The sequence below is a fragment of the Carya illinoinensis genome, chromosome 5 (genome assembly GCF_018687715.1).
Source record: "Carya illinoinensis cultivar Pawnee chromosome 5, C.illinoinensisPawnee_v1, whole genome shotgun sequence".
NCBI classification, from domain to species: domain Eukaryota; kingdom Viridiplantae; phylum Streptophyta; class Magnoliopsida; order Fagales; family Juglandaceae; genus Carya; species Carya illinoinensis.
The window spans coordinates 13477883-13504857 of record NC_056756.1 but is presented as its reverse complement, the minus strand read 5'-3'; the positions used below and the strand labels follow the sequence as shown (position 1 = coordinate 13504857).

At 36.5% G+C, this 26975-nt stretch overlaps 3 protein-coding genes across 4 annotated transcripts; all 3 read left to right on the top strand.

Moving 5' to 3' along the window:
• The first annotated feature begins 1582 nt into the window (after positions 1 to 1582).
• Positions 1583 to 3250, top strand: LOC122310103. The gene is made up of 2 exons (XM_043123988.1): positions 1583 to 1803; positions 2545 to 3250. Exons 1-2 carry the CDS (start codon positions 1583 to 1585, stop codon positions 3248 to 3250), a joined length of 927 nt encoding a protein of 308 aa, XP_042979922.1.
• Positions 3251 to 4848: 1598 nt separating this feature from the next.
• LOC122309296 lies at positions 4849 to 7013 on the top strand. The gene is made up of 2 exons (XM_043122722.1): positions 4849 to 5290; positions 6284 to 7013. Exons 1-2 carry the CDS (start codon positions 4971 to 4973, stop codon positions 6354 to 6356), a joined length of 393 nt encoding a protein of 130 aa, XP_042978656.1. The 5' UTR covers positions 4849 to 4970; the 3' UTR covers positions 6357 to 7013.
• Positions 7014 to 19112: 12099 nt separating this feature from the next.
• On the top strand, positions 19113 to 25230 carry LOC122309295. 2 transcript variants are annotated; one of them, XM_043122720.1, is made up of 6 exons: positions 19113 to 19564; positions 19673 to 20237; positions 20337 to 20429; positions 20586 to 20681; positions 20811 to 21690; positions 24887 to 25230. In XM_043122720.1, exons 2-5 carry the CDS (start codon positions 20022 to 20024, stop codon positions 21201 to 21203), a joined length of 798 nt encoding a protein of 265 aa, XP_042978654.1. In that variant the 5' UTR covers positions 19113 to 19564; positions 19673 to 20021; the 3' UTR covers positions 21204 to 21690; positions 24887 to 25230. The 2 variants fall into 2 exon arrangements, with proteins under 2 accessions (XP_042978654.1, XP_042978655.1); XM_043122721.1 differs by having other exon boundaries at positions 19113 to 20237.
• Positions 25231 to 26975: the final 1745 nt, after the last annotated feature.

Sequence of the window (26975 nt, the reverse complement as noted above, 5' to 3'; positions counted from 1 at the left end):
ATATTTATCATTATTGAATGATAAAGAAATATATAATAAATAATTATTTAATAGTAATAAATATATCATATTTTATTTAATAGAATGAAAATAAGATAACAGTATAGTGTATAGAATTTTTAAAAAATAGACGTTTAATATTTAAATAGTGAGATAATTTTAGATATTTTGTGAATAGTAATTAAAAAGTAATAATAAAATATTAAATAATAATAAAATAATAAATATGGTTGATTATTCTCATAAAAGATTGGATAAAAAAAAAGTTTTGAAATTACAATTGGGATATGACGGTGGTGAAGGACAAATGGCAAGTGGAATGAAAAAGTCGGTCAAATATTAAATACAATTCTGCTACGTACAGTCGCCGGATGTAGTCAATGCACAGTCGGCTGACGTAGCATAATGACACGTAAATTGCTATTAAAAAAATGAAAAAAAAAACTCAAAAAGAACAAAACAGAGTGCATTTTTGGATTCCCGCTTCTCTGGTGAGAGGTCTTCGAGCTCATCTTCGGCTTCGTGGTGTCATTGGTATGGTCTTCCTCTCCCACTGTACGTTCCCACTTGCAACAGCCACAAGAGTTGCAAAAGAAGCAATGATTCCAAACACAAGAACTCCATTAATAGCACCAATAAAGCGCTGGCTTCCGAAGTAATAAATGCATCCAAAAATCCATGAAAACAAAGTTGCACTTTCACATTTGCAACCATAATGTTGCTATCAACACAATGGAATGTTTAGAAAATTTGTCAAAACAAGCACTAGACAATGCCAATTCCAACTTCCGTCTTCCTCTTGAGCTCGTCTTCAGCTTCATGGTCTTCAAGCAAACAAAACCCATGTTAGTTTTCAACCTCATTCGACAAAACAAACAGGAAAATGAAAACCTTCACAAAATCGTACCCCCCCCCCCCCTTCCCCCCCAAATCAAAACCAAAAGAGACCAAGTTAAAGAATTGGAGAGAGACTTGGATAGTAAATAGCATGAAATCAAAGGCCCAAATCCTCACCTCAGTTACGAGCCCTCCCGTCTCCACATTCCTAAAACCCCAAAAAACTAAACTCTGCGCAAATAAAAATCAACACAGAGTTAGGATTTAGCAAGTGATAGAAAGCAAAGGAAGGCCAAATAAGGCAGAAAAACACAGAAAAAATAGAGGAATTATATACAAGAAAGAGGGAGGGAGGGACTTCGTGGAAAGATCTAGGGAGGAAACATAGAGAGGGAAGGAATTGCAAATGGAAACTGAGGAGTGAAGGGAGGAGAGCTCGTGGCTTCATTGTCCAAAACGGTTTTTGTTTTTTTCCACATCATCAGCTTCTTACGCAGCGCTTGCATGAGGCGACTAAACTAATCATTTTTCTATTAAATAACAACAGATTGGCCAAAGGGGGGCACCACAAATGACAAAACCTCCAAATTCCAATATTGATCTTTGATTGACCTTTCAAAACCCTGGAACATTTGAATCCTCCATTGTTTTCTCGGAGTACACATACACAAGGTGAAGCAAAGGCACAACTGGCACAGACATTGCTAGAGTGAACGGCTGTGGCCGATTTTCTGGAGAGGAAAACATGTACGTGACAAGGCCTCTTTCGATGTACATAAAGTCTCCAGAGGCCCTCTTGCTGCCTCCACCAGAGGGTCCCAGCTCTGGGATTTTGGTCATTCTTGATGAAGAAGCCGAGCCTACACGTTGTTTCAGCCTGTGCAAAACTGGTTACATCAAGGACCTTCCTTTGCCTCAGAACAAGAGTCTAGAGCATCGATACACAACTGGCATCGGATTCGAGAGGTATTTTCATTTCCAGAAAGTTTGTCTTCATTCCAGTCTTTGATCAGCCTCTGTCTTCCAATCACTACTACGCCATTCAACCCTATGGCAAGCATAGAGGGTATGCTCTCGATCTCAAACCACGGTCCCTTAGTGCCCATTGCCCAAGACTGATGCAGCTATGATCTCTGCAACCCCTTAAATTTCATGCTGGCTTGTTATGCAAGATGCCATCTTTAAGCCAAAACTTTAAATGGACTGGCCTTTTAGGATTTGTTAAAACAGATCTGTGTTTACTATGGATAACCTTGAGTTCTAGGTCCAGCATTCATTAACATGAATAATGAATTGATGAACATTGTTCAGTACCTTAAGGCAATAATATTATTGGTGACATGTTTGAAATTGCAGGGAAGCGTAAACAAATTTTGAGGAGCAGGAAATGCCAACCTGCTGTTTCGGCGATATGTCTGCGATGTAACACCACGACCGTTGGATCCCACTAACTTGAATCAGCAATTTATTATTTGTCGTAAAGGAGGAATCGTCAATAATTGGGGTGGATTTATTGCCAAGAGTTTTGCTACATACAATGACAGTCGCGCACTAATCTGTGTACCAACATTGATTTATTTATACTTAAAATTTAAATTAACATTGTTTTCAATAAAATCTACTTTTTGACCAATCACATCATATTAGTACACAGATTAGTACACAATTATGCTTGCAACTATACTTTTCCTATTGCTAAATCTTTAGCTCCAGATGGATTTCCTCCATTCTTTTTGGGAGTAAAAGGTGGAAAGTTTGTGCTGAGGCCTCCCCTGAATTTGAGTTTGGAGAAGCACAACGCCTGGACACTACCCTCCATGCCCGCTTACTAGAATTCAACTTTTCATTGACGAATACGACCTCCAATCCCGTGGTTCTGGGAAAGTGGTATTGTCCCTTTATATTTATTAAGGAAGGAACACCGAAATCATTGAAGGACAAAATGAGTAATTTGATATATTATGAGATAACGCTCCAGCAGAAATGGGAACAGATATTTGCTAGTGAGAATAACGATAGTCAAACTCAAGGCAACTCTGTGGCTGTGGATGCTCTTGTTAAGATAGAAGTGGTTAGAGTTGCCGGGTGGGAAGCTGTGATTGATGAGAGAAATGTGGCTAATGGGGTTTTGTGGTTCAGGAGTTGTAGCAATTTGGGAGAAGAAGCCAGTGTGGCGTTGGGTCTAGCAGTGATTGAAAGAATGAAGTGGAAGCAGGAAAGGGTAGGGTGGATTGGGGAAACATATGGAAAGCAAATGAGAATAGAGAGATTAGAGGGGTTTGGGGGAACAGGTGGGTGGAAGAGATTTGGTTGTTATGTTTTGGTGGAGAGTTTTGTGTTGAAACGACTGGATGGAACCTTGTTACTAACCTATGATTTCAAGCACACTCAGATCAGGAGCAAATGGGAATGAGAATTACTTTTGGAACATTCAAAAGGCAGGCCTACTTCACTCCCGTACTCATAAATTTGTGATTTCTGTTAGTTGTTAAAGGAAAGATTCCATTTGTTTATTTATTCTCCTCCTTTAGAATTGTGAAGATGCAAAGCGCTGGAAGGTGGTTCCTATTTTTGTCACAGTTCTGTACCCATTTTACTTTTACTTTTCCTCCCCCTTTCTCTTTGATGTAATTGCTTGTTTGGGAAAAATAAAACTAGCATTAACATCTACTTAAAAAATAATAATAACTTGCACTAACATCTAATAATCAAGTTTCATATTAAAGTCAAAATAATAATATAATATTACATATTTTAATAATAATATTTTTTTTCATATTTTGCAAAGACACTCCAATGCTAATTAATGTCCATATTTTATAAAACAAACATTAATTTATCTTACCTAAAATTATTATTGACAAATTTGGAATTGTCTTTACAATACTGTCCAATACATGCACAAAATTGTCCAATGGAATTTTTTTTGATAAGTTTTTTTATATTTTTTATTTTTCCATATGAAACACAGAATATTAAACAAAACTACATTAGACTACAAAGGATAAAAATACATGTAATCGGGCAAAATAATATATAATAAAAAGTCAGGATGATGGTTTATAGACAAAGTTTTGTGAAGACGTGCCATGGTGGGAATGAAGAATTATTAATTATTAATTATTTTATCATATATCTATAGATAAAATTATATATATTTTTAATTATTAATTATTTTATTTTATCATATTTTATTAATTATTAATTTATTTTAATTTTTCATATTAGTAAACCTACGGTAATGTTGTAGCTTGACATTGGGGAATCAAGTTTATTGAGATGGAAGTAGTAGTTGTGAGAAAGGAAAAAATAGTTTTGAAAATTACTATATTATTTGGAATTTAGCTAATCCAATGTGCATTGAATTTTATTCCAATAGCTCTCAACATCTATATTTTTGACATTTGGCTAATCCTTTACACTACTGTAAGAAAATACGATAGTTTGAATTTTTGTTATTTCTTCTCCATGCAAACTCTTATAAAAAAAATAAATTCTACCTAAAAAAATATAAGAAAATTATTCATTATTATTGAAATTCACTTTTTTAGAAAAATATATATATATATATATATATATAAAATTTATCTATTTAAAACTTATAACTAAAATTAAATCTTTGTTAGATGATTGTTTGTTAATAACCATAAGCGAAAAATTAAAATAACTAGTATAATCAATCATACTACGAGCTTTATGTAATCATTTGAACTGCCACGTACACAATCAGATCCCAGCACATGGCGTCCCAAACGTTGTCTCGTTGTAGTGTGATTTTTTATGATAAAATAATATTAAATAGAATAATGAATTTTACATACATCTGCATTCTATTTTAAAAGGAGGTAAAAAATAAAATTTAATTTCTTATATGAATCCGGTACTAGATCTCCATTGACCATTCAATACATTAGGCGCGTAAGCCACGTAAGAAAAACGAGTCAGTGGGGTCCATAGACTGGAAGCCCTAAAAGTCAAACTTCTCCGTAACGTGCTCGATCGGAGTCATCCACCCGGCATGGATTTCTTGTTCTTTACCCAATCTTAAAAACGCGAAAACTGTATAAATCATAAACCACGTATACAAAGAAAGTAGAGAGTTGCAGAGGCAAAGATATCCCGAGAACATCACCATGTATGTGACGAAGTTTCTTTCTCACTACCTAAAGGATCCTTCTTCCCTCTTCCTGCCACCCCCTGAAGGCCCAAACTCCGGTGTTCTGGTCATCCAAGATGAAGAAGCCGAGCCTACTTGTTGCTTCGGATTGTGCAAGAGTCATATGATCACGGACCTGCCTTTTCCTCAGAACAAGAAACTCACGCTCCAATATTCAACGGGAAGCGGCGAGCACCGTCATGTTGAGAACTTTTACGCTGCCTTGATTCCGGTTCTTAATCAGCCACTGTCTTCCAATCGGTACTATGCCATAAAGACACGCGGGAGGCATAAAGGGTATGTTTGCATGCATATAATTAATTTTCAATTGCCAAGATATATAATCAGACTGAATATATAGTTTTTCTCCCATATGTGATATGCCAGTATGTAGTTCCTTCTCAGTTTTCATGGATGCTTTTATCTTATCTGACATATATGGTGACTCAAAATTTTCATTTTGTAGTTAGAGCCCTGGATATTTTAAAACTTTTTCCATAAATTTGTGTTAGTCACTAGTTATTTGATTATTGATCGGATTATAGTATTCGAGTTAGTTAGATGGTATTGCTAGGTGGTGGTTGTGGTAGAACATTCATGGCTAGCTTGCAATATTATAAAATAAATGACTGCTAGAATGACTGCTAGCTCATTGGAACAAAGAAGGAAGACTATGATCTCTCTCTCTCTCTGTCTCTCATGAGTCTCTTTTTTCAGTCATTGCCCTTTCTTCATTAATATTGTGCCCTATCGTATCAGCTCTATATATCCTGATCTCTTCAACTTAAATCACTTCTTTGTTTTATTTCTCCACCTTAGCAGGTTTTTGTCTCTTCCTCTCTTCCTTCTAAGCATGGTGGCTTTTCAAGTGCAGTTTTAATATTGAGTTGAGATGAAAGTTGAATAAAATAGTGTTAAAATATTATTTTTAACATTATTATTGCTTTGATATTTATTGAATTGTTTATTATGTTTTATGTGAAAATTTAGAAAAGTTATAATAATGAGATGAAACAATTTTTGTATCAAAACAAAACCTTATTCTTTCGTGGGTTGGACTAATACTATCATTTTATCACAATTGATCCCCTACAAACTCAAAAGATTTAAATTAATTCACTAGCTAGCTATATATCTTGCTACAAAAAAGGTATATGTAATTAATTTTAATTCAATTTCGATTAATCTAATTAAGGGATTAAACTCAAATTAAGTTAAGTTTATCATGTAAGTTGATTCTGAATTGCTTTGTATAATTCGACACATGTACCATTCAAAATGGTCTTGTAGGGAAGCATATGCAAATTCCATGGAAGATGACAAGGGAACCTGTTGCTGCTTCAACTATATCAAGGATGTATAGCCAAAACCTCTGGATCCCAACGAGATGCACCAGCAATTCGAGATTCATTCCAATGAAACTTCTTGTGGAAGGTCTGGTTTTGTTGCCAAACCCATAGCTCCAGATGGATTCCTTCCACAGTTCCTCGCAAAAAGAGGGTGGCAAGTGCATACCTCAACTCCCCGAAATTTCAATTTAGGTGAAGCACTAGGCCTAGACACTACCCTCCGTGCTCGCCTTCCGGATTTCAACTTCCCGCTATCGTATAAGAGTTCTCAAAACGTGGTTGTAGGAATGTGGTATTCTCCTTTCATGTTTATAAAGGAAGGAACGCCGAAAGATCAAATGACCAGATCGATGTATTATGAGATAACCCTGGAGCAAAAATGGGAACAAGTATTTTCATGTGAAAACAGTGAGAGCCAAAGCAATGTTGTGGTTGTGGATGCTATTCTTCAGAGAGAAGAGGTCTTGATTGCTGGGATGGAAGTTGTAGATCTAAATGTGGTTGATGGGGTGATGTGGTTCAAGAGCTTTGGCAATGGAGGAGGAGAAGTCAGTGTTGGTTTGAGCATGTTAGTGGTTGAGAGGATGAAGTGGGAGCAGAAAAGGGTTGGATGGGTTGGGGGAAATGAGAGGCAAGTGGCACTGAAGAGAGTAGAGGAATTTGGAGGGTCAGCTCACTACAAGAAATCAGGGTTTTTGCAGCGCTTTTATAGCTGTTGGAAAAAAAGTCGCTGTAATAATATATTAATAGCAGCGATTTAGGTACGTTGTAATGTTTTTAAACAGTAAATTTAATTTTTGACTTTCTGCAACGATTGAATATCTTTTGCAACGAAAATATTCGCTGTAACAGAAAATCCCTGTTCACTGTCGAAATTGCAGCGATTATTTTAGTTATTACAACGATTTTGGATGTCGGGGTTAGGTTTTAATTTTAGCAGCGCTGTGTTCTTCGCTTCATTTGAGACTGCCGCGCCAAACATCTATTTCACTTTTAATTTCCCCCCAACTTTCTTTTCCTCATGTTTGCTCAGTCCGATAGAGTTTAGCAACCTAATTCTGCACTTCGATTGAAACCCACCAACACTTTTGAAACTCAATCCACCCCAACGAAGACAAAGTTATCGCGTTGGAGAGTGGCTTGAGCTCCTCCACCTCTAGGCACATTCGTGTTCCTCCCATTCGGTTTCTCCCATTCGTGCTCCTCCTGAACTCAATTGCAGTTTTTGATCTCCCAATCCTAAACCCTAGTGTGCACACGACCTTCCAGCTAGCAATATTTGGATCAGCTTTTTGTTTGGAAAAACGCAAGGACTACGTTCCCACCTTCGCTGTTTTGGACGAATCCAGCGCCTCCATTTCTAGTCCGAAGTTATCAGTCCTCTGTTCTCAAGCCAGATCAAAGGAGGCTCCAGGTATCTCCTGATTTCTTTTGAACTTATGAAACCCTTTACGAGTAGGTTGCATTAGAAAAGTTGTCATTTTTATCTGGACACTTGTATTATTTCGTGTTTATTGGAATTCATTATTTATTGATGCTGGAAACAAAGACAAATACATGAAATTTGGTTGGGGATGTGGCTGCTTGTTTAAATTACCACCAAACCTAAAAAAATATATGGACCAGAATATATGGACAGATTTAATGTATGTATCTAATGTGTTGGTCTGTGATTGGTTTATCTGAAGTTGTGAAGTGATGGGGATCATTGTGCAGTTGTGGTGTGGTTGGACGTCATGTGAAGTATCTGGATGAGCCATGCATGTAGTTTTAGGACGATGCAAAATGTAAAGTTTTTATAATTTTTTATTGGTTGATGTTTATAGTTTAAAAAGGCAGAATGTTCTAGCAAAAGAGATGAACATTAAATAACTTATGCTAAAAGGTTCCGCTCATACAGGTCCACCATCCAGTTTCCACAAAAAGAGTTCATGGATAAAACAATAATCCACAACGATTTTCATGCAAACCTGTCTTATTTCTCACGAGAGAAGTCCAGATCAAGACTTATTGTTGGGGAAATCTGAATGCTTTCTCCGCTTATAATGCCGTCTTTTTGGTGGAAAAAGAGACCTTATGTCACCAATAATATACCTTATGTCTCCCATGAAAGAAATTGGTGATCAAAGCGCTTCTTTTCACTAAGGTCATACTTTTTCCAACCACAGTCCCTCCCGGAAAAAGGCAGTATTTGCTGTAGTGTAATTAATTTATGAATAAAAATTGATTACTTAGAAATGAAGGGCATATTAATATTAATCATGTTGTCATAAAAGTTCCTTTCCGTTCCTTCTTATCAAACTTAATCATAATTTGAGTTATTTACCTTTCGTATCATGATTCTATTCTTTTTCATTCGTTATATTTATTCCAATATCGCACGCATTCATTTCTTTTTCTTTACTCGATCTATTACTTTGTTCATTCTATTACTTTACTTGTAGACTAATTTCTCATGGTTTTAACCAGAAAGCTTGAAGTTTGTAAGCACGAAAACAGCACCCTTTATATCTGCATTTACTGTTGGTGTTATAGTGCATTTTAGACGTTTCTCACACACACGAATATCTCCTAACAGCTCTGAGAAGGCTGGACCTTGATATTTTCAGAGCTTGTAGTAGGGGTTATCTTGGAAAGTTGTGAAACATGTGGTTGGTATTATTAGAAACCAGTAGTAATGGATTCCCTAACTTCAATCATCCTTCTCTCACTGTCTCAACATCTCCTTTTTATTTTGTTTTGTTGTACCATTATTTTTGTTTTTGAAGCTGGAAGATTTTACATATATACTATGTGATTTTATTTGGGGTAGGGACAAAGGGTTTTGGTTTACTGCTAAAGGCCTCGTCTATTTTTTTATGCCTAGGATTAGAAGTATACGAATGCCTTAAAGGCAAGGATCACCAAACCCTTAGCCAATAATTTGGGACTTTTTATGATGATCACTAAAAACTCCCATGCAGTAGAGTTTCTGCCACCTTTTCCCGTAGCTGAATAATATTTGAGGAATGAATGTGTTGAGTAAAGTGCTTCCTATTATACACTTATAAGATGAGCTGGAATTCCATTGCTATTTATACATTAACTTTAGTGCATTTCTCTTTTTTTTTTTGGAGCAATGAATGTCATTCCTTATATGTTCCTCTACATTTGTTTAATAGTAGTTTCCTATTTCAAATTACTAAATATTATATCGATAATATTAATTGCAGAGAAGTGGCCTTCCTCTACTATTTTCTGCATTCTACTAGCCTTTGTGACAGCTTGATCTACAAACTGTATCTGTTGTGTTGATTTTTTGGATGTGCTCTGGGATTTTAGTGCACATTACAGTTGTGGTTTTGTTTTGTGCATCTGAGTTGTGGTTCTTTTCTGTGCATTTGTATGGTGGGTTTGTTTTGGGGGTAGTTGGTTGCTGTCATTTGCCTGTTACCATGACTATTGACTTTCATTTTCTGTTCTTTTTCTTGGTTTTTTGTGATCTAATCTCTTTTCATACAGTTAATTTGAATTGATATTAATGCTTGTGGGGAATCAAACTCAAAAGCTTAATTTATGTAATTACGCATGAGTTAGATGGCAAGACAAACTATTTGTCTTGCCATCTTTTTGCATACTTATTATGCAGATCACTTAGAAATCCCCTGCAGTAAGAAGATGCCACACTCCAGGGACGAATAATATTATTCATATAACTGCATAATTTCTGAAAATTTCTATGTAGTATATTAGAAGAGCTTCCATGCAATAAGCAGATTATTGTGAATTTGTTTCTTCCTATACATTCATGTATTGGATGTATCAGACTCCACCCATTAATACAAAATAATCTCGGGTCTTTCCTTAGAGCTGAGATTAGTATTAAGAGCAATATTGACACTCTTAACTTGGACCTCCACTAACAGAACCTAAAATCCTCCAATTTTGGCAATCATGACTCGAGAACTCTAATTATACCAATCTGTCATATATGCATCAGAGCAAGACTTCATTCTAGAAAGGCTCAAAAATTGTCTTCCTTTCAAGTTAACTTAGAATTCATACTTTTTTTATCGCTATTACAATCTCTAGTTTTTCCTAAAATAATCCTGTTATTGCATGGATTTTAAATGAACTTCCAAATTGATTCCCGTGATCAAAGAAGATAATTAATGAAATGAGTAAAGCCTTTCGGCTTTCTGTGTGGGAAAAAAGTATTTCCTCATTTAAATCCTATAAGTAGGGGAAAGGCTTTATTATATTAGTAGCAAATGGAAAAATAAAAACCATTTAGTCTTAAAAGGGAAATTAAAAAATAAGCCCTTAGATTTTTGACATTGTAATGTTGGGCATTGTTGAGCTGCTCAACTCACAACCTAAATGATCAAGCCATTATGCATCCATTTTCCATCTCTCAAACCTACTTATTGTACCATAACTAGATTGTTTGAATGGAATTATTTCCATCGTTTGATGATCCCCATCATCAATCCAACAATTGCAGTTTAAATACGTCCCAGATCTACAGTTATCAATTACTGTAATTTCAAAAGATAACTGTAAGAAAAATTTGAATACCACTTTATGTCCTGACCTTTGTAGTCTTATCAACCTAAACCAGAAGTTTGATATGAAAAACCACTTTCATATCATACTAATCAGCCTCTAATTTACTATAGAAATGCTTGTTCTTTCTATATATATATATATAATACTTTTTGCTTTTTCTCAAGTTTAAGAATCCTGATAAAAGATTGGGAAAAAAAGAATTCCAGCACTTTTCCTAATGATGGTTGAAAAATGTAATCATTCCTTTTTTCAGTTGTCTTTGCCCAGGTTTTTGATTTGACATGGTCACCAAAACTTTGTTCCTAGATCAATTAGGCCTTGACCATAATCAAGTCTAAAACATGGCACGTCCCATGTACAGCCATGTTTTTTTTTTCACGTTTGATAGTGTTCCAAAACTGTATATCATTACCAGTTTTTGGCAATTACATGATGTCCCAAATGTTTGTCCAACCTTAACCACTTTCTCACTTTAGCAATGCTAAATACCCCTTGATACTTGCATACATGTGGAAGAACCATCCATGGTGATAATAATATTGACATGTTTTATTCTACTCAATCCCATGTAATCATCAGAACTCTACTGACTCCTTCAGTTACCCTAGGTAGCTGTCTGTCGCCATATCTAGCTTATACCATAAATGCTATATAACTGAGGTTTGCATCTTTTTCGGTCTATAAAAATTACTAAAAGTAGTTTGAATTGATAGTTCGGACTAGGTTCTTTTAAAACATTCAGGTGAGATGTGGCCTAGCGTGTGCCCATGAAAATCTTTGATTTCTGTGCAGCTCTATCCTGCCTGACAGCAGGTGGGTGCAATGTACAACTATGCATACGAGTCAGCAGTCTTGCCATACCCAGAATCTTAAACTTTTTAATTTTCAGATGTATAGTCTCCATTGGATATGCAGCAGGGGCATTTGTGATTGTCCCCAAATATCGCTTCTAGGGCACATTGGGTATTCGAGTAATTATGTGTAGCAAGGTCATAGACATAGAAAAATGCAATCTGTAATATGTAATTTTCACGTAGAATGGTAAATAGAGGGACATTTCAGTTGGAGACTTAGTGTAGCAATGTCTTGATGTCTGATGGGGTAGGGTCCAAACTCTTTCTTTTATTATATAGACAGTCTAATCTTTTTTTAATACCAATCTTGTTATCACCCTTGCTTGACATATATTATTGAACCCAACCTGCAGATTGGGTTGATTGTCAACAATTCTGCAACAATCATTGGACATGTTTAGAAGTTTCATACTATGATTTTAAACCAAACACATTCTATGACCAAACACATTCTATGACCAAAAAGGTTTTTCTTTACAAAAACCTGCACTTACATGCATGTTTTCTCGTGTAAACATGCATGTATATATCATTGACTTAAAGTTTTTTAGGTCTTAACTAGCGCATATAAGGCTTGGTGAAGTGAAATTTTAAATATATTAGAAATTTTGCCAATTCCATTACTTTGTTTTCATTACTTTGTTTGTTTCCATTATTGAGCATGTCAATAAGATGTAATTATTTTGACTCTGTTTCCATTACTGAGCATGCTGTTTGGTTGGGAAAGGGGGCAGGGAGGTTTATGGTAGTATGAGAATATAGCAGCATGGATGGTTTATGGTTTCATTGGTTTGAGTGGGTTACAAAACCAGGGGTGAAATATTTAATGGTGGAGTTATATATGAGAAGTGGGTGGAATTCCTGGGCTTTTTTTTATTCATCTGATGCTGTTATATGTTGGATTGTATACGTTGCTGTTAGTATTTTGTGAACTCCAGTAAGTCAATCCAATCTATATGCTACTGTTATATTTTGGTTTAATGTGGTAATAGTGGAACTGCTCCTTTGCCACTGTTGTTTTTCTCCCTTTGCATGTATTGTGATTTGATTTATAGTTGTCTTAGATTGGTTGTTTTGGGTTTCAAGTGGGAAGAAATCTTGTGTCCATACTGTTAAATCACTTCTCATAGAAAAATTGGAGCAGTTCGTATCCCTCTTAATGTGTTGTTTTTGGACGTGAGCTTTCCATACCTGATTGTTGGGTTGTTGTTGTTGTTTTTTTTTTTTTTTCTGTTTTTGTTCCATAACACAAAAACACTACCCTAATTCTTGAAGTTGTTTTCGACTGGAAGTTGTCCATTATTAAACTTAAAAACTCTCAACAATCTCACCAAATTCAATTCATTTAGATTTTGTGGTTGGCCAACCACATCTTAGCAAAATTTCTTTCTCTTTCCTATCTTTAATATTGTTGTCTATATATTTGTTTGTTGTATTAAAATTAGATTATTCGAAATATATAATGGCATTTTCTTTCCTCTTTGATTATTGCTTACAATTAGCTGTGTACTAAACAAATGATATGTCTACAATTAGGCCTTGTTAAAGGATGAGGTGACCAGGTTTCAAGAATTTGAGAGCAGGCAAGTAATTACAATTACTTTTGTGGGCCCTTTTGAGGTAATTACACTATACATAAATCCATGACATCAATTTTATTGACTTTCATATTTTTCTATATTTGAGTAACAAGCTACATTTGTGTGATTCAATTGTGCGTTGCTTGTCTTGGCCCCACATACTTGTTGAAGAATGGCCACCTTTACATGTATATGTTACTTTTATGTAAAGCACTTGGTTTTAAAACTTAGTTTTAAAACTATGTCTTCAAAATAAACATACCAAGAACTAATTGGTCTTACTTTGTATTACTAAGTTTTAAATACACAAGGGGAATACATAATGCGGTATGTTGACTTAAATATTTTGCTTGAATATTGATAATGTTTTCATAATTGTGGTAAGATTCACGTGTATACTTGAAGACTTGGTATTATGGTGTGTAAGTTTGTACACGAAGATATGTTTCATGGTTGGCATCATGTCAATTGAGGTTTCACTTGGTTTTGAAGCATGGGTTTTGCAATACATTACTCTTAGTGAAATGATTAGAATGAAATTCCAATTACATTCTATGTTTTCTGAACTTCGATTCGTGAGGCTTTATTATTAAGTGAAGCACCATTTAGAGTATATACAAGTAAAATTAGGAGTGTTGGTAATGTCGGTAGGTCACAGTGCAACTTCTCATGTTGGTTTATAGGTCCAATAGCAACGTCTAGGAATTAAAGTATATCACCATATTGGTTTTTTTAGAAGAAAATGTAGTGAATACATTTTCAACAATTGGTTGTATGAAAAACCCTCCCCCCACTATTACTATAAATTTTGGTAACTCCTCCAAAATTGGTTAGCCTCGTCTGATCTTATGGTTACCTCTTGCCATCTACCTATCCATGATCAATGCAGGGAAAATGCATGTCCATGAAAACAATGGTTCATTTTAAATTTACATATACAATAGTCCTTACTCGTCACACCATTAAACAATGCAACCACATCGAGAGAACCGTCCTTCCTTCTCACAACTTCCCTATTACTGCCCAAGCATCGTCATTTATAAGTCAAGAAAGAGTGAAAATTACGCAATTCATAATGCAACGACTACTATACCAACTACATTATTCCATAACCTTCAATAAATCGTACCAAATATTGTGTAGGTGGACCTTCTAGTTAGCATCTTTATATGCAATAGTCTGCCCTATACTAACAAATATCACATATGGGTGACCATTTTTAACATGATAACATATTCTGCAGCACTTCAATACTTCTGGCTTAAACACAATTTCCTGTTCAACACTACCTTCATCATTCCACAACGATCTGCAATATACAACTCCGGTTAGTATTGTTTTCTCCATCTTCTCTTGAGCTCCATTACCTGTTGTCCCGCCTCGGCTTCTTATTTGTTTGTTAGCCAATACACTATCTCAATTTCTTCACCCGTCCTCCCTACAACTTTAGTGATCACTATTATCCGCATCACTAATATATTGTTTTTTCCACGAATTTTAGATGGACAAAAGCTGGATGAACTTGACGGATAGATTTCGATCGCCTGCATACGCAGAGGGGGTTAACACTTTCCTCACCCTTGCACGAAACCATTCCCGAGGAAGTGATCGCATTCGGTGTCCATGCCGTTCATGTTGTAATATGATATTCTTACCTATCTATGATGTGGAGTCTCACTTGTTCATTAAAGGGATCAATCCAAATTATACCCAGTGGATCTTTCATGGGGAGGAGGAAACCCGGACTTTCAATGATCCCGACGATGATTGTGTTGCTGATTATGCTGACGAGTACATTGATGACATGGACCATATGTTAGATGACGTTCGGGCAAGCACATTCGTTGATGTTCCCCAAGATCATCACAATCCATTGCCAACTGGTGGATCAGTACCAGATCCTTATCCAAGTTCATCTTTTGATCAGTTACTAGAGGATGCCCGTCGTCCACTTTTTGCTGGTTGTACAAAGTTCTCAAAACTGTCATTTATTGTGAAGTTGTTACACATTAAGACAGTCGGTGGATGGTCAATAAAGTCCTTTGATATGCTAATTAACCTATTGATGTCTGCATTTCCTGATGCTGAATTGCCAAATTCATATGTGGAGTCAAGGTCATTGGTTAGGGGTTTGGGTTTCAATTACCACAAAATTCATGCATGTCCCAACGACTGCATCTTATTCTGGAAGGAAAATTCAGATCTTAATGAATGTCCTATTTGTAAGGCTTCAAGGTGGATGCCTAATACACACAGGACACGTCTTATACCTAAAAAGGTTTTGCGGCATTTTCCTTTGAAGCCAAGATTGCAACGTCTCTTCATGTCTGCACAGATAGCTGGAGATATGAGATGGCATAAAGAGCATCGGCCAAACGACAATGCTAGTATGAGACATCCTGCAGACTCAGAGTCATGGAAGAGATTTGATGATGAACATAGTTGGTTTGCTCAGGATGCTCGTAATGTAAGGCTTGGTTTGGCAAGTGACGGTTTCAATCCCTTTAACAATATGGCTAAACCGTATAGCATTTGGCCAGTAATCTTGGTTCCGTATAACTTGCCACCGTGGTTGTGTATGAAGGACCAATTTTTTATGACATCCCTCATTATTCCAGGGCCAAAATCTGCAGGTAATGATATTGATGTTTACTTGCAACCGTTAGTTGATGAGCTGCTTGAATTTTGGGAACATGGGGTACCTACGTATGATGCCTCCACAAAGGAAACATTCAAATTGCATGCTGTTTTAATGTGGACAATCAATGACTTTCCAGCGTATGGGAATCTTTCTGGCTGGTCAACAAAGGGAAAATTGGCATGTCCATCTTGTAACGAAGGCACAGACTCCAATTGGTTGACGTATGGCCGAAAATTTTGTTACATGGGACATCGGCGTTTCTTGCCACAAGATCACATGTGGAGACTGAGAAAACATTTGTTCAATGGTAAAGAAGATCATCGCATACCACCAAGAGTTTTAGAAGGAGCTGATATTGTAGCTCAACTACAGATGCTTGGGGATGTGCAATTTGGTAAATCTCGTCGAAAAAGGAAGCGCACTACTGAAGAGTTGAACTGGACTAAGTATAGCATTTTCTTTAAGCTACCGTATTGGTCAACACTGCATCTTCGACATAATCTAGATGTCATGCATATTGAAAAGAATATATTCGATAACATATTCTATACTTTAATGAACATCCCTGGTAGAACTAAGGATAATATCAATTCTCGACGTGACCTGGAGATCTTGGGCTTTAGAAAAGAATTACATTTGAAGCATGAAGGTGAACGTGTTACAATGCCACATGCATTGTACACATTAGCAGGATATGAAAAGAAGAAATTTTGTGAATGGTTGGCTGATGTGAAATTCCCAGATGGATTTGCTTCGAACATCTCGCATTGTGTTTCAGTACGTGATTGCAAAATCTCAGGATTGAAAAGCCATGACTGTCATGTTTTCATGCAAAGACTACTTCCTATTGCCGTTGCGGGGTTTTTACGGACTGATATTGCCTTGCCTTTGATTGAACTGTGCACGTTCTTTAAGGAGTTGTGTGCTCGAACCTTGGATGTTAGCCGACTATCCCAGCTCCAAGCTGATATCGTCACAATTCTTTGCAAATTGGAGATGATATTTCCTCCATCTTTTTTCGATGTCATGGTCCACTTAGCTGTCCACTTACCCCGTGAGGCCATACTTGGGGGTCCAGTACAATACAGGTGGATGTATCCATTTGAGAGGTATCTCGGCAAGTTCAAGCGGTATGTTAAGAATAAAGCCCGCCCAGAAGGCTCAATAGCCGAAGCCTACATACACATCGAATGCCTGACTTTTTGCTCAATGTATCTCCAAGATATTGAGACGAAGTTTACTCAAACGGACCGCAACATTGATGGTGGAGATCCCGAGAATATAGATGGATTCAAAATTTTCAACCAGAAAGTTCGTCCTATGGGTATAGCTTCCAACTTTCAATTATCAGATAAACTCCTAACAGAAGCAACCTGGTACGTCCTCAACAACTGCGCTGAGATTGGTCCCTACCTAGAGTAAGCATCCATTATCTCTCATATTCAAACGTTCTTTTATGATTTTATGGAGCAACCCATTTATGTTGTATGTCCATAGGAGTTAACTTAGGTATAAAGCTGAACGATTTTGCATACGCCTAATGCAGGGAGCACTATGAAAAATGTAAAGCGCATAGCCCAAATTGTGTCGATCGAACACATCAAACTGAGTTCCCAGCTTGGTTGAAGAAACGTGTAAGTTAGCTTGCTGCCTCCCTAGTTAGATGAACTCGGGCCTTTTTTCCCACTGTTCAAGAAACTATAAGTAATGACTATTTTTCAATATTGTTATAGGTTCAGGACCAGCGTATAACCAACCCACTTGATGTGACAGCTGATCTGTATGCGTTAGCTTGCGGGCCTGAACGGAACGTTGCATCATATGCTGCGTGCATTATAAATGGCAAAAGGTTCCATACGAGACAACGTGAATTTCGGCGGCGGACACAAAATTCAGGAGTGTTGGTGATTGGGGATGAAAGTACTAATAATGTTGACTTCTATGGTGTTATTACTGATATCATGGAGTTACACTACATGGGTTGGCGTCGGGTGTACTTGTTCATGTGTGATTGGTTTGACGTGGGTGATACAAGACGAGGGGTACGAGTTGATAACCATATGACCAGTATCAACATGGATAGGACTTGGTATAAGGATGAACCATTTGTGTTGGCATGCCAGGCTTCCCAGTGTTTCTACATTAGAGATATAAGGGCGAAAGGGAGATGGTTTGTGGTGCAGAAGTACATGAATAGGAATGTATACGACATTCCACCAGTCCCAAGGGTGTTAGGAGATATTGATGGATCATCAAGTGATGATGATGTCTATCAAGAAAATGAGGCATCATATGATTATGAACCATTACAGTGTGAAGAATGTCCAATGTCCACTCCATTGAATAGGAATGATGTCGAACCTATGTTCATTGATGCACAAGAAGTGACCAGTCCGGCTGGTCAAAACATACATGTAGCAGACTTTATTGACGATGACATGATTGCTTCTGGTTCCGGCTATGCTTCTGATGATGGGGAATATTCAGATGAGGATGACCTATCCACAGACGACGAGTCTAGGTCATCTTAGACAAGCAGCCCATTTGTTGACGCACTTTCTTGCCATCGTTTATCTTAGACATAAAGAGTATGTGAATATTATATATAACAAAGAAAAACATTTGACATATGTTCGTTTCAACAAGGGGCAACAGTTAGTTTTACTTGAGAAATTTGGGTCAAGTAATGAAGCATTTCTTAATCAATGTATTGTTCAATCTATATATCTTGAATGCCCCCATTATGCATATAGTTGTAATGATAGCTAATCCCGGTGTGCAGATTGGTTGCCTCTATTTATCCATATTGAGTCATACATTGGTTGGGAACATTTGACAATTTTAACTGGAAAAAGTGTTGTTAAAACTCAAATGAGCTTGTGATGTCTAAGTTCAAAATTAGGAGTTAACATTAACTATACATATGATATTCAACACTTTTGACGATTAAGTACTTGATAAAACCAGGTATTCCACCTAGATGTTTGCATGCATGCTGTTCTTATTTCATCATTTGGCGAAAAAAAAGATAGACCATGAATAAGTGAATGCATCACTACCTTGCTAATGTTAGAAATATAAAGGGGTTGATATATAGGTGTATTGCACAAAAAATCCTACAATCATCTGCAGTAGAGTTTAGTCAAATAATAACTGGGTATTCGAGTTATGTTTTTCATATATATGTTTGTGCTATGAAGAAATATTTATTGAGTAACACATATTTGTTACTTAAATGGTGGGTCGTACGAATGCAGGTTTTCCGATGGGAGAAAGTGCTCGAGGAAGAGGGTATAGACGAGGTATTCGTGCAAGACGATTTGCACCTTACCAGAGTAGAATACAGGGACCACGAGGAGCAAAAATCGCTTCATACCACAGCCACTCAGAGGCTGATCAGTCAGGTTCAGATGACTCAACGCAGCCTCCCAGTCATCCATGGGAGCCGCCATGTCCCAATCCATTGCCCCCACCTGAGCCGATTAGAGAGCCCCCACCTGAGACGCGTAGAGCACCCTCACCCGTAAGAGAACCCCCACCTGAGACGCGTAGAGCACCCTCAACCGTAAGAGAACCCCCACCTAACGGAGACAATACCGGTACAATAATTATTGTGGTTCTTTTCTCAAAACATTACTCATATAAGTGTACATAAAAAAGTTTTTATATTCAGACTTATACTGAATTTTTGTTTGCTGAGAATACAGATTTGACTATCCCCACGATGCCCAACGCAAACGAAGAACAGCCCAAACGGAGACGTGGGCCAGCTAAGTGTCTTGAGTTCGAGAAGTTGAGAAAGTATGGCCCCGTGATTTTGAAGATCAATGACGGTGAAACAGCGCCGTGCTGTTCGAACGCAGCGATGTTCACGGCACGGGTAACACAACTAATAAAACAGCATTGCGACATGAGCTATGCGAGATGGACTAATGTGCCGCAAGCACAGAAGGACGAGTTGATTGACCGTGTCAAAGTAAGAGATATTGCCTTTTATTTTGAGAAAAGGTAGTGGGTGTACACAACACAAGTTCAAAATAACGTGGATGTTCATCCATGCAGGGTGACTTCGTTTTAGATTGGGATCGGGAGAATCATAGACTGGCCGTCAGGAAGCAGTTGCGTAAGCGGTTCAATGCATTCCACCATGAATTACACAAAAAGTATGAATCATACGGTAGTCACGAGGAAGCATTGGATGCTGGGAGTATGATGGTTGGCTTGGAAGTCTGGGCTAAGTTGTGTGAGAGGTGGGGAACCGAGGAATTCAAGGTATATATTAGTTAAAGATATATCAATCTGTCAGAATTTAATTAGTCTATCCTTAGTGTGCAATTTGTGTAAGCTGATATTGGGTGTCACGTAATGCAGAAAATTGCAAGACAAAATCGAGAGAATAGAAAGGCGCAAATCATTAACCACACTGCAGGCCGCAAATCTTTTGTTAGGCTAATGGAGGAGAAGGTATAGTCTATTAGCTGATTTCACATTGGTCATGGTGTGGGTTGACGTTTAGTAGGGGTCCTCGTCTTGATTGGTCGTTGCTTTTGAATAAATATTGTGTAATATTTAATGTAACTGATAGAACATCTTACCTGCTACAATCATGGACATTTGTAGCGGGCTACTTCTGCGAATTTGGTGGAGTTCTATAAGGAGAGTCACTGGTCAAAGAAGAATGGTAAATTTGTCACCGCAGCAACTGAAAACACTTATGTGAGTATATGTATTTCTTGCTATTGTTTGTTGCATCAAGGATGGTACGACCATTTATCATTGAAACTGTAAGGATCACCTCTCAAACCTTGGTATTAACAAAACCCATTTTAAATATTACACGTGCAGAATGAGATGGTCAGGAAGATGGATGGTCTAGAGCCTGAGCAACGCAACGACGAGGCAGCAGCAAGTGTATTTAGAGAGGTGCTTGGGCATAGACCAGGATACGCGAGGGGGCTAGGAGAGATGGTCATTCCGGAGTCGACAAGACAACGGAACACCCAAAAAGAAAGAGAGTATCAAGCCTTAATTGAAAAACACAAGACAGATGCTGAGAATTACAAGAAAGATGCTGACCATTACAAGACGAAGCTTGATGAAGTGATGGGTCAAATGCAAGTTCTTCTTGAGAGGCAAAATGCTACTGATGCTTTGATGCAATCATTTTTTCGAAATTTCCAAAGTAACCCCGAGTCTCTCCAGGCTATCCAGTCTCTCCAGTCTCGTGGAGAGACTTAGTGAGCATGCTAGTAGTCTATTTATTTATTTTGGGCATATTTTTGGTCGTGGGAGATGGTGGGTGGCCAAATTATAAATGAAAACATATATATATATATATATAAATGGCTTTAAAGAGGATTTGCTTTTTGAGTTGTGGTTATTGTGGGAGGCATTTGGGCAGTGGGGGGATTTTTTGTGTACGGAATTTTCTGCTTGAATGTGGGCTTTCCTAGAATTGTAGCAGCTTGAACAGCCATGAAGAGAAGGTTCTTATTATCCGTGCAGGAGATGAAGACTCTATAGAAGTTATGTAATTGCTTGATCCGTTCTCATACTTTTAATTTACACAACAATTGTGCCTATTCCCACTATAGTTATTGTGGTTATATTTATATTACATTTTTTGATAAACTAACAGGCTGTATGAAACCGCTCAAACAATTGCAGGAGCTGTTATTATTGATGGAGTAGTTGGACCGCCATCATGGATGCACACCAGCTTAATGTGGGTGACCATTTGCTTTCATCTATATATATCGTTTTATGATGCTTGTTCATAAGCTTGGTGTGTTGTTATGTTTCTATGATATGTTGAACAATGATGCATAGGTTTCAGATAAATCCATAGTTTGGACAGTTAATGTTTCTGGCATTCAAGTTAAGGGTCATAGAAAAACATGTTACTAATATTTGCGAATCCAGTAAAGAAAGGAAAAAACATACAGCTGATCACCCATAATTATTAGTTCCCTGGAAACTGAACTGTTTGTTTCCCAAAACACAAGTCCTAGAGTGCCTTATGGATACTTCCCACATTTTCTCAGACATTCCAGGACCCAAAAACTGTTCCAAAAACAGTAAATAGAAAAATAATGAAAATGTTTTAGAATTATGTGGAAGTAGGAATTAAGATTAATATTCTGAGTTTTTGCCAATTTTTAGTAACCTCTGTTTTCATATAAATGCTTGATATAAAAACCATTTATATATATACATTGTGGAGGTACCTCTCTAAGCCTTTGATTGTCGACAACAGACAACAGGATTAGAAATCTTGAACTATGGTAAGGCCTTGAGAGCTCAGCTTCTCATGGAACTTGCCATGTCTTCCAATCTTCTCTAGACGCAGAACTTCGTCCTCCAACATTGGTGGATGAATAATCATCCACCAATGTTGGATGATTAATATATATATATATGACCAACAAATTTAAGTAGTCAGTCATGAACACCGCTTGCAAATAGAAGGACTCTACGTGTGGACAGTTGACTAGTACACTCAGGCCGGGTTAGACTAGAAGTAGCTGTTCCATTTTTCTCCACATTCAATTGAGACTTAAGATGCATTTAGCTGTTTGGTTTGATAGATGTGAAATATCTTAAGAGGTAATATTAAAGGCTTTGAGGATAACTTATAAGGACGAGCTTTTATAACATAAATTCTGTGGTTGAGTAATTTATTTGCTCTACTAGTTTCATTAGCATGTCGATCATCCCTACCTATTGTGCAGGTAGACTGTATAAACAAACTTATAACTGATATGTGGGCCACTGGTCATCAATAGCATCATAAGGCTGGAAATAAGATCCAGCCCCTTGGGCTCTGTTTAATGTTATTGTATACAGAGTTATATATGCATGCTCTCTATAGGTATATTGGTTTTTTTTTTTTCCCTTTAAAGCCTGCAATTACAAAGTAAATCAGAGTGTACTCGGTTTCGGGTTTTTTTTACCCGAATTCAAAACCATAATCCTCTGTTTCTCACCAATGGGTCTTTATGATATTTTTGCTAAATGCCAATGGATCGGACCCATAGAAGTGAATTTGGGGGGGCTGAATGTGGGTGAAAACTTACATTTGTGCAAGTTTGTGTTATGTTTGTATGCATATGTGTTGCTGATTTTGTTGATAATAGTAAAAAATATATACTATAACCCTATATGGTTAATATATTCATTTAATGTATGACAGAAGATTATAAATCAAACTATCAATTTTGGGTAGAACTCTACAGATGCACACAAAATGACGCATATGTTATTTCCAATCATTTTTGGGATCTTACCTAAACTGATGGATCAGATTTATTAATACTTTCATGGGTTATTGGTTTACACTTAATTGCAATGTAAGATGAAGAATTATGTTGTAAAAAATATTAGCATCTCACCAAATGCAGATTAAATTATCATTTAAGTTTTCATATTTTGTTGGAGACTTTTAGATTAAATAGAAAGTATGTTTTCAGCATGTATTATTAGGGTTCAGTGAAGGAGCATTCTTAGTGTTTATAGTCAGAATATGGTATAAGTTAAGCAGTATCGTGCATGACAAGTCTTTACTTTATTCATTCACAGATTGTTTGATGCGGCAGCAGCAGAAATTTTGGTATTAACAAACATAGTAAGGTGCCTTAAGATCCACCAACATCACATAAACATTTTGATTATCTAAGTTATATATATATAATAATATTGGATGCACGCTGGAAACATGGCATGCACATTGAATGAGACTTAGTGTAACTTGGTTTTGCAAGTCAATTGGGTTGTAAAATGGTCATTTGGTCGTATACCTCAATGAGTATGTCCTTATATGGCTTGGTGATTGAAACTAGTAGAATAAGCCATGTCCATGGAAAAAATACCCACTTGCAGAAATAACATGACAATGAAAAAACAAAGCCACATACAACTAAATGAAATTCCAATACTGTAAGAGGATTAGCAATCCATGGCAAGACATAAACAAACATCTTTTTCCTTCCATCGCTCATAAGCCACCTGTTGACTTAAATTAACATCCGGATGGTGTCATTTGCTCTATTACATGTTTAAGTAGACAGGGCTTGTTTACTTTCTAGCTATGGGAATTGTGATTGTCTAGCCATTATGCTACTCAATATTAATGCACGGAGAAAGGAACTGTAACCTGACTTTAGATTCAATCTTTTGGTTTGTTTGTACCATTATTGCAAAAGCTTAAGAGTCGTCATCATATGGTGTATTAGGATATAAATTATGGTGTAAAATGTACTTAACCTTGCTGTGCAGGAAATATTTTCCTGGGTGAAGGAAAATAGATAGCTGTGCAGCTGTATTGCCATACAGCAAAATAGATTGCTGTTCTGTGCAGGTGTATTGCCATACAGCAAAATAGAGACCTGTGTTGTGCAGGTGTATTTACTAGAACGATTTGGGTTCAGCAGATGTAGAAGAAAAATTGATTGCAAATGAAATCAATGCTGAAGATAATCAACATAGCTAATTTTAACATAAATCTGTACAGCTATACTGTTAAAATGTGACTACTGCATGTATACACATGTAATTGCTTGTAGATTAAAAATTAGTTTCAGATGCATATATATATAGATAGACTGGTTGTAAATCACAAGTAAAATATATAGAACTTGGGTGAAGTATCATACACATCATCTTTACAGTCTATGTAATTACAGGAAGCTTTATAAGCCAAAATTGCTATGGGCATTGTGAAGAGTGTTTTGCCTTCAATGACAGTTTAATTGATGACAGGGTGTTGTTTAGCATACTTTATGTTTGCCATTAAATTATTTGGCGATGATGAAGGAACATTAAAGTTAGTTTTCAAATAAAATCCATCTTTTTGTTTAAATGGAATGTTTGCTCTGAATAAATTAATCGGTTTAAGTAACATAGCTATTGACATTCATTGACAGCTAGGGGTTGGAGAGATTGAAAGGCGGACTAAAATGATTAGAGGATGAATCATCCCCCACATGATGCAGACGTGTTGAAGGTGTTCTACCCATGCCACGAAGCTCAGGTGCCCATTATACTATAGATGACATGAAGTAATTTTAGTCTATAGAGGAGCATTTCAGTTGGGAAATTCTGGATTTCATGTGTTTTAATCAAATGTGTAGTTTGTAAGTTGTAGGAAGAAATTGGTCCACCCGCAATGTATATAGCCCAAAACTAATGTGAATTTCCCACTGGGTTTAGAAGTATGAATGTGAATGATTTATAATATTCGATCAAAATGTTAGATTTAGCAATGAAAGTGCAAGCAGATTTTCCATAAATGTTTCCTATTTCTTAATTAGGTGTTTGATTTGCTATAAGTGCTATATAAATATGTGTGATCGTTTCATGTATGATCTTGGAAACTTGTGGTGATGCAGATGAATTAACATGCATTAAATGACTGAAATTATTGAAGTTAAAAAGTTATTTGATTATTTCGGGCCAAGTCAACAATTGATGTCTGCATGTGGTTAGTGATTGACATGAACAGGATAAATAAGAAACATATTTCAGATCACATATGTCTGCATTAATGATGGTTATTTATATAAAACCAGCATAACAAGCGGCATCGGAAAAAAAAAAAAAAAAAAAAAAAAAAAAAAAAAAAAAACCTCAATAAATTCTATTCCAGCGATTTTATAGTTCCATTGCGATTGATAATGCTGGAATAATACTTTAACAACAGTTCGTAAAATGATGGTAACCACATTTGCAACAGTTTATCCAATTCCAGCGCTTTTCTGTTATATTTTCAGCATCTTTATTACGCTGCAACATCATATTTGCAACACATTTTTAAAACATCGCTGCAATTGAGCCAATTTACTGCAGCACTTCTAACATCAATCGCTGCAATTTTATATTAATTGCAGCAGTTTTTAAACAAATCGCTGCAAGTATATCCATTAATACCAGCACTTCTTTAATAAATCGCTGGAATAAATAGTGGAATGGTTGACTTTTTTGTGCTGAAACCGCTGCAATTACAACACTTAATTCCAGCACTTTGTAAATAACTCGCTGGAAGATATAATTTAATTGCAACAGTTTTGTAATAAATCGCTGTAATTAAACAATCAATTCCAGCACTTTTTATGATAATTGCTGGAAATAAAGCTTTGATTGCAGCAGCTTTAAAAGGAATCGCTGCAATTAAACTATCAATTCCAGGAGTTTCTAAGTTAATCGCTGGAAATTCCAATTTAATTCCAGCACTTTTTAAGCTAATTCCAGCGCTTCTTAATGCTGCTATTTCGCTTTAACAACGATTTCCCATAGAGCGATGACAACAATTGCAACAGTTTAAATTCATTGCAGCGCTTTTCATTTTAATTCCGGCATTTACGGTACGCTGAAATGGCTTATTTCCAACACTTTTGAAATATATCGCTGTAATATCAATTTTTTTTGCAGCGATTATTAAGTAATTACAACGCTTCAATATGTTGGAGTTATACTTTAACAACGATTTTCGATAGTTGGCTGATGACAATTACAACAGTTTTTTGTAAAATTGCAGCGATTTTGGACATATTTTCAACATTCGTAGGACGCTGGAAAAAGTAATTTGCAACAATTTTAAAAAGCTTCGCTGGAAATATATACTATGTATTGCAGCGATTTTGGTATAATTTGCAAGGATTTCTGAGTGCTGTAATTAATTTTTCTCAGCGTTATATCTTTATTTCGCAGCGGATAATTACAGCGCTTTTGGGCGTACTACCAAGGAAAAAAAATCGCTGGTAATATGAGTTAATGCAGCGGAATTTTTTTTATCGCTGTTTGAGGCAAAAAAGACGCTATAATAACGGCGACCGTGCAAGGAAGTTAAAAACGCTGGAATTGAGTATATGCAGCAATTTAGTCGCTTATTTGCAACGAGTTTAAGCGCTGCAAAAACCCTAATTTCTTGTAGTGGCTGGGGAATGGATCAACTTTGGTTTTTATGTTCTAGTTGAGAGGTTTGTTGTGAGAAGAATGGATAGAAGCGTGGTATTG

What these genes read in the sequence shown, in the direction of transcription:
- LOC122309295 (XM_043122720.1), top strand. Translation starts at nt 20,022, where the DNA reads ATGCAGGGTGACTTCGTTTTAGATTGGGATCGGGAGAATCATAGACTG. An exon ending in GGGGAACCGAGGAATTCAAG is followed by an intron (nt 20,238 to 20,336) that starts GTATATATTAGT and finishes CACGTAATGCAG; the next exon opens with AAAATTGCAAGACAAAATCG. An exon ending in TTAGGCTAATGGAGGAGAAG is followed by an intron (nt 20,430 to 20,585) that starts GTATAGTCTATT and finishes GGACATTTGTAG; the next exon opens with CGGGCTACTTCTGCGAATTT.
- LOC122309296 (XM_043122722.1), top strand. Translation starts at nt 4,971, where the DNA reads ATGTATGTGACGAAGTTTCTTTCTCACTACCTAAAGGATCCTTCTTCC. An exon ending in ACACGCGGGAGGCATAAAGG is followed by an intron (nt 5,291 to 6,283) that starts GTATGTTTGCAT and finishes ATGGTCTTGTAG; the next exon opens with GGAAGCATATGCAAATTCCA.
- LOC122310103 (XM_043123988.1), top strand. Translation starts at nt 1,583, where the DNA reads ATGTACGTGACAAGGCCTCTTTCGATGTACATAAAGTCTCCAGAGGCC. An exon ending in ACTGGCATCGGATTCGAGAG is followed by an intron (nt 1,804 to 2,544) that starts GTATTTTCATTT and finishes CTAAATCTTTAG; the next exon opens with CTCCAGATGGATTTCCTCCA.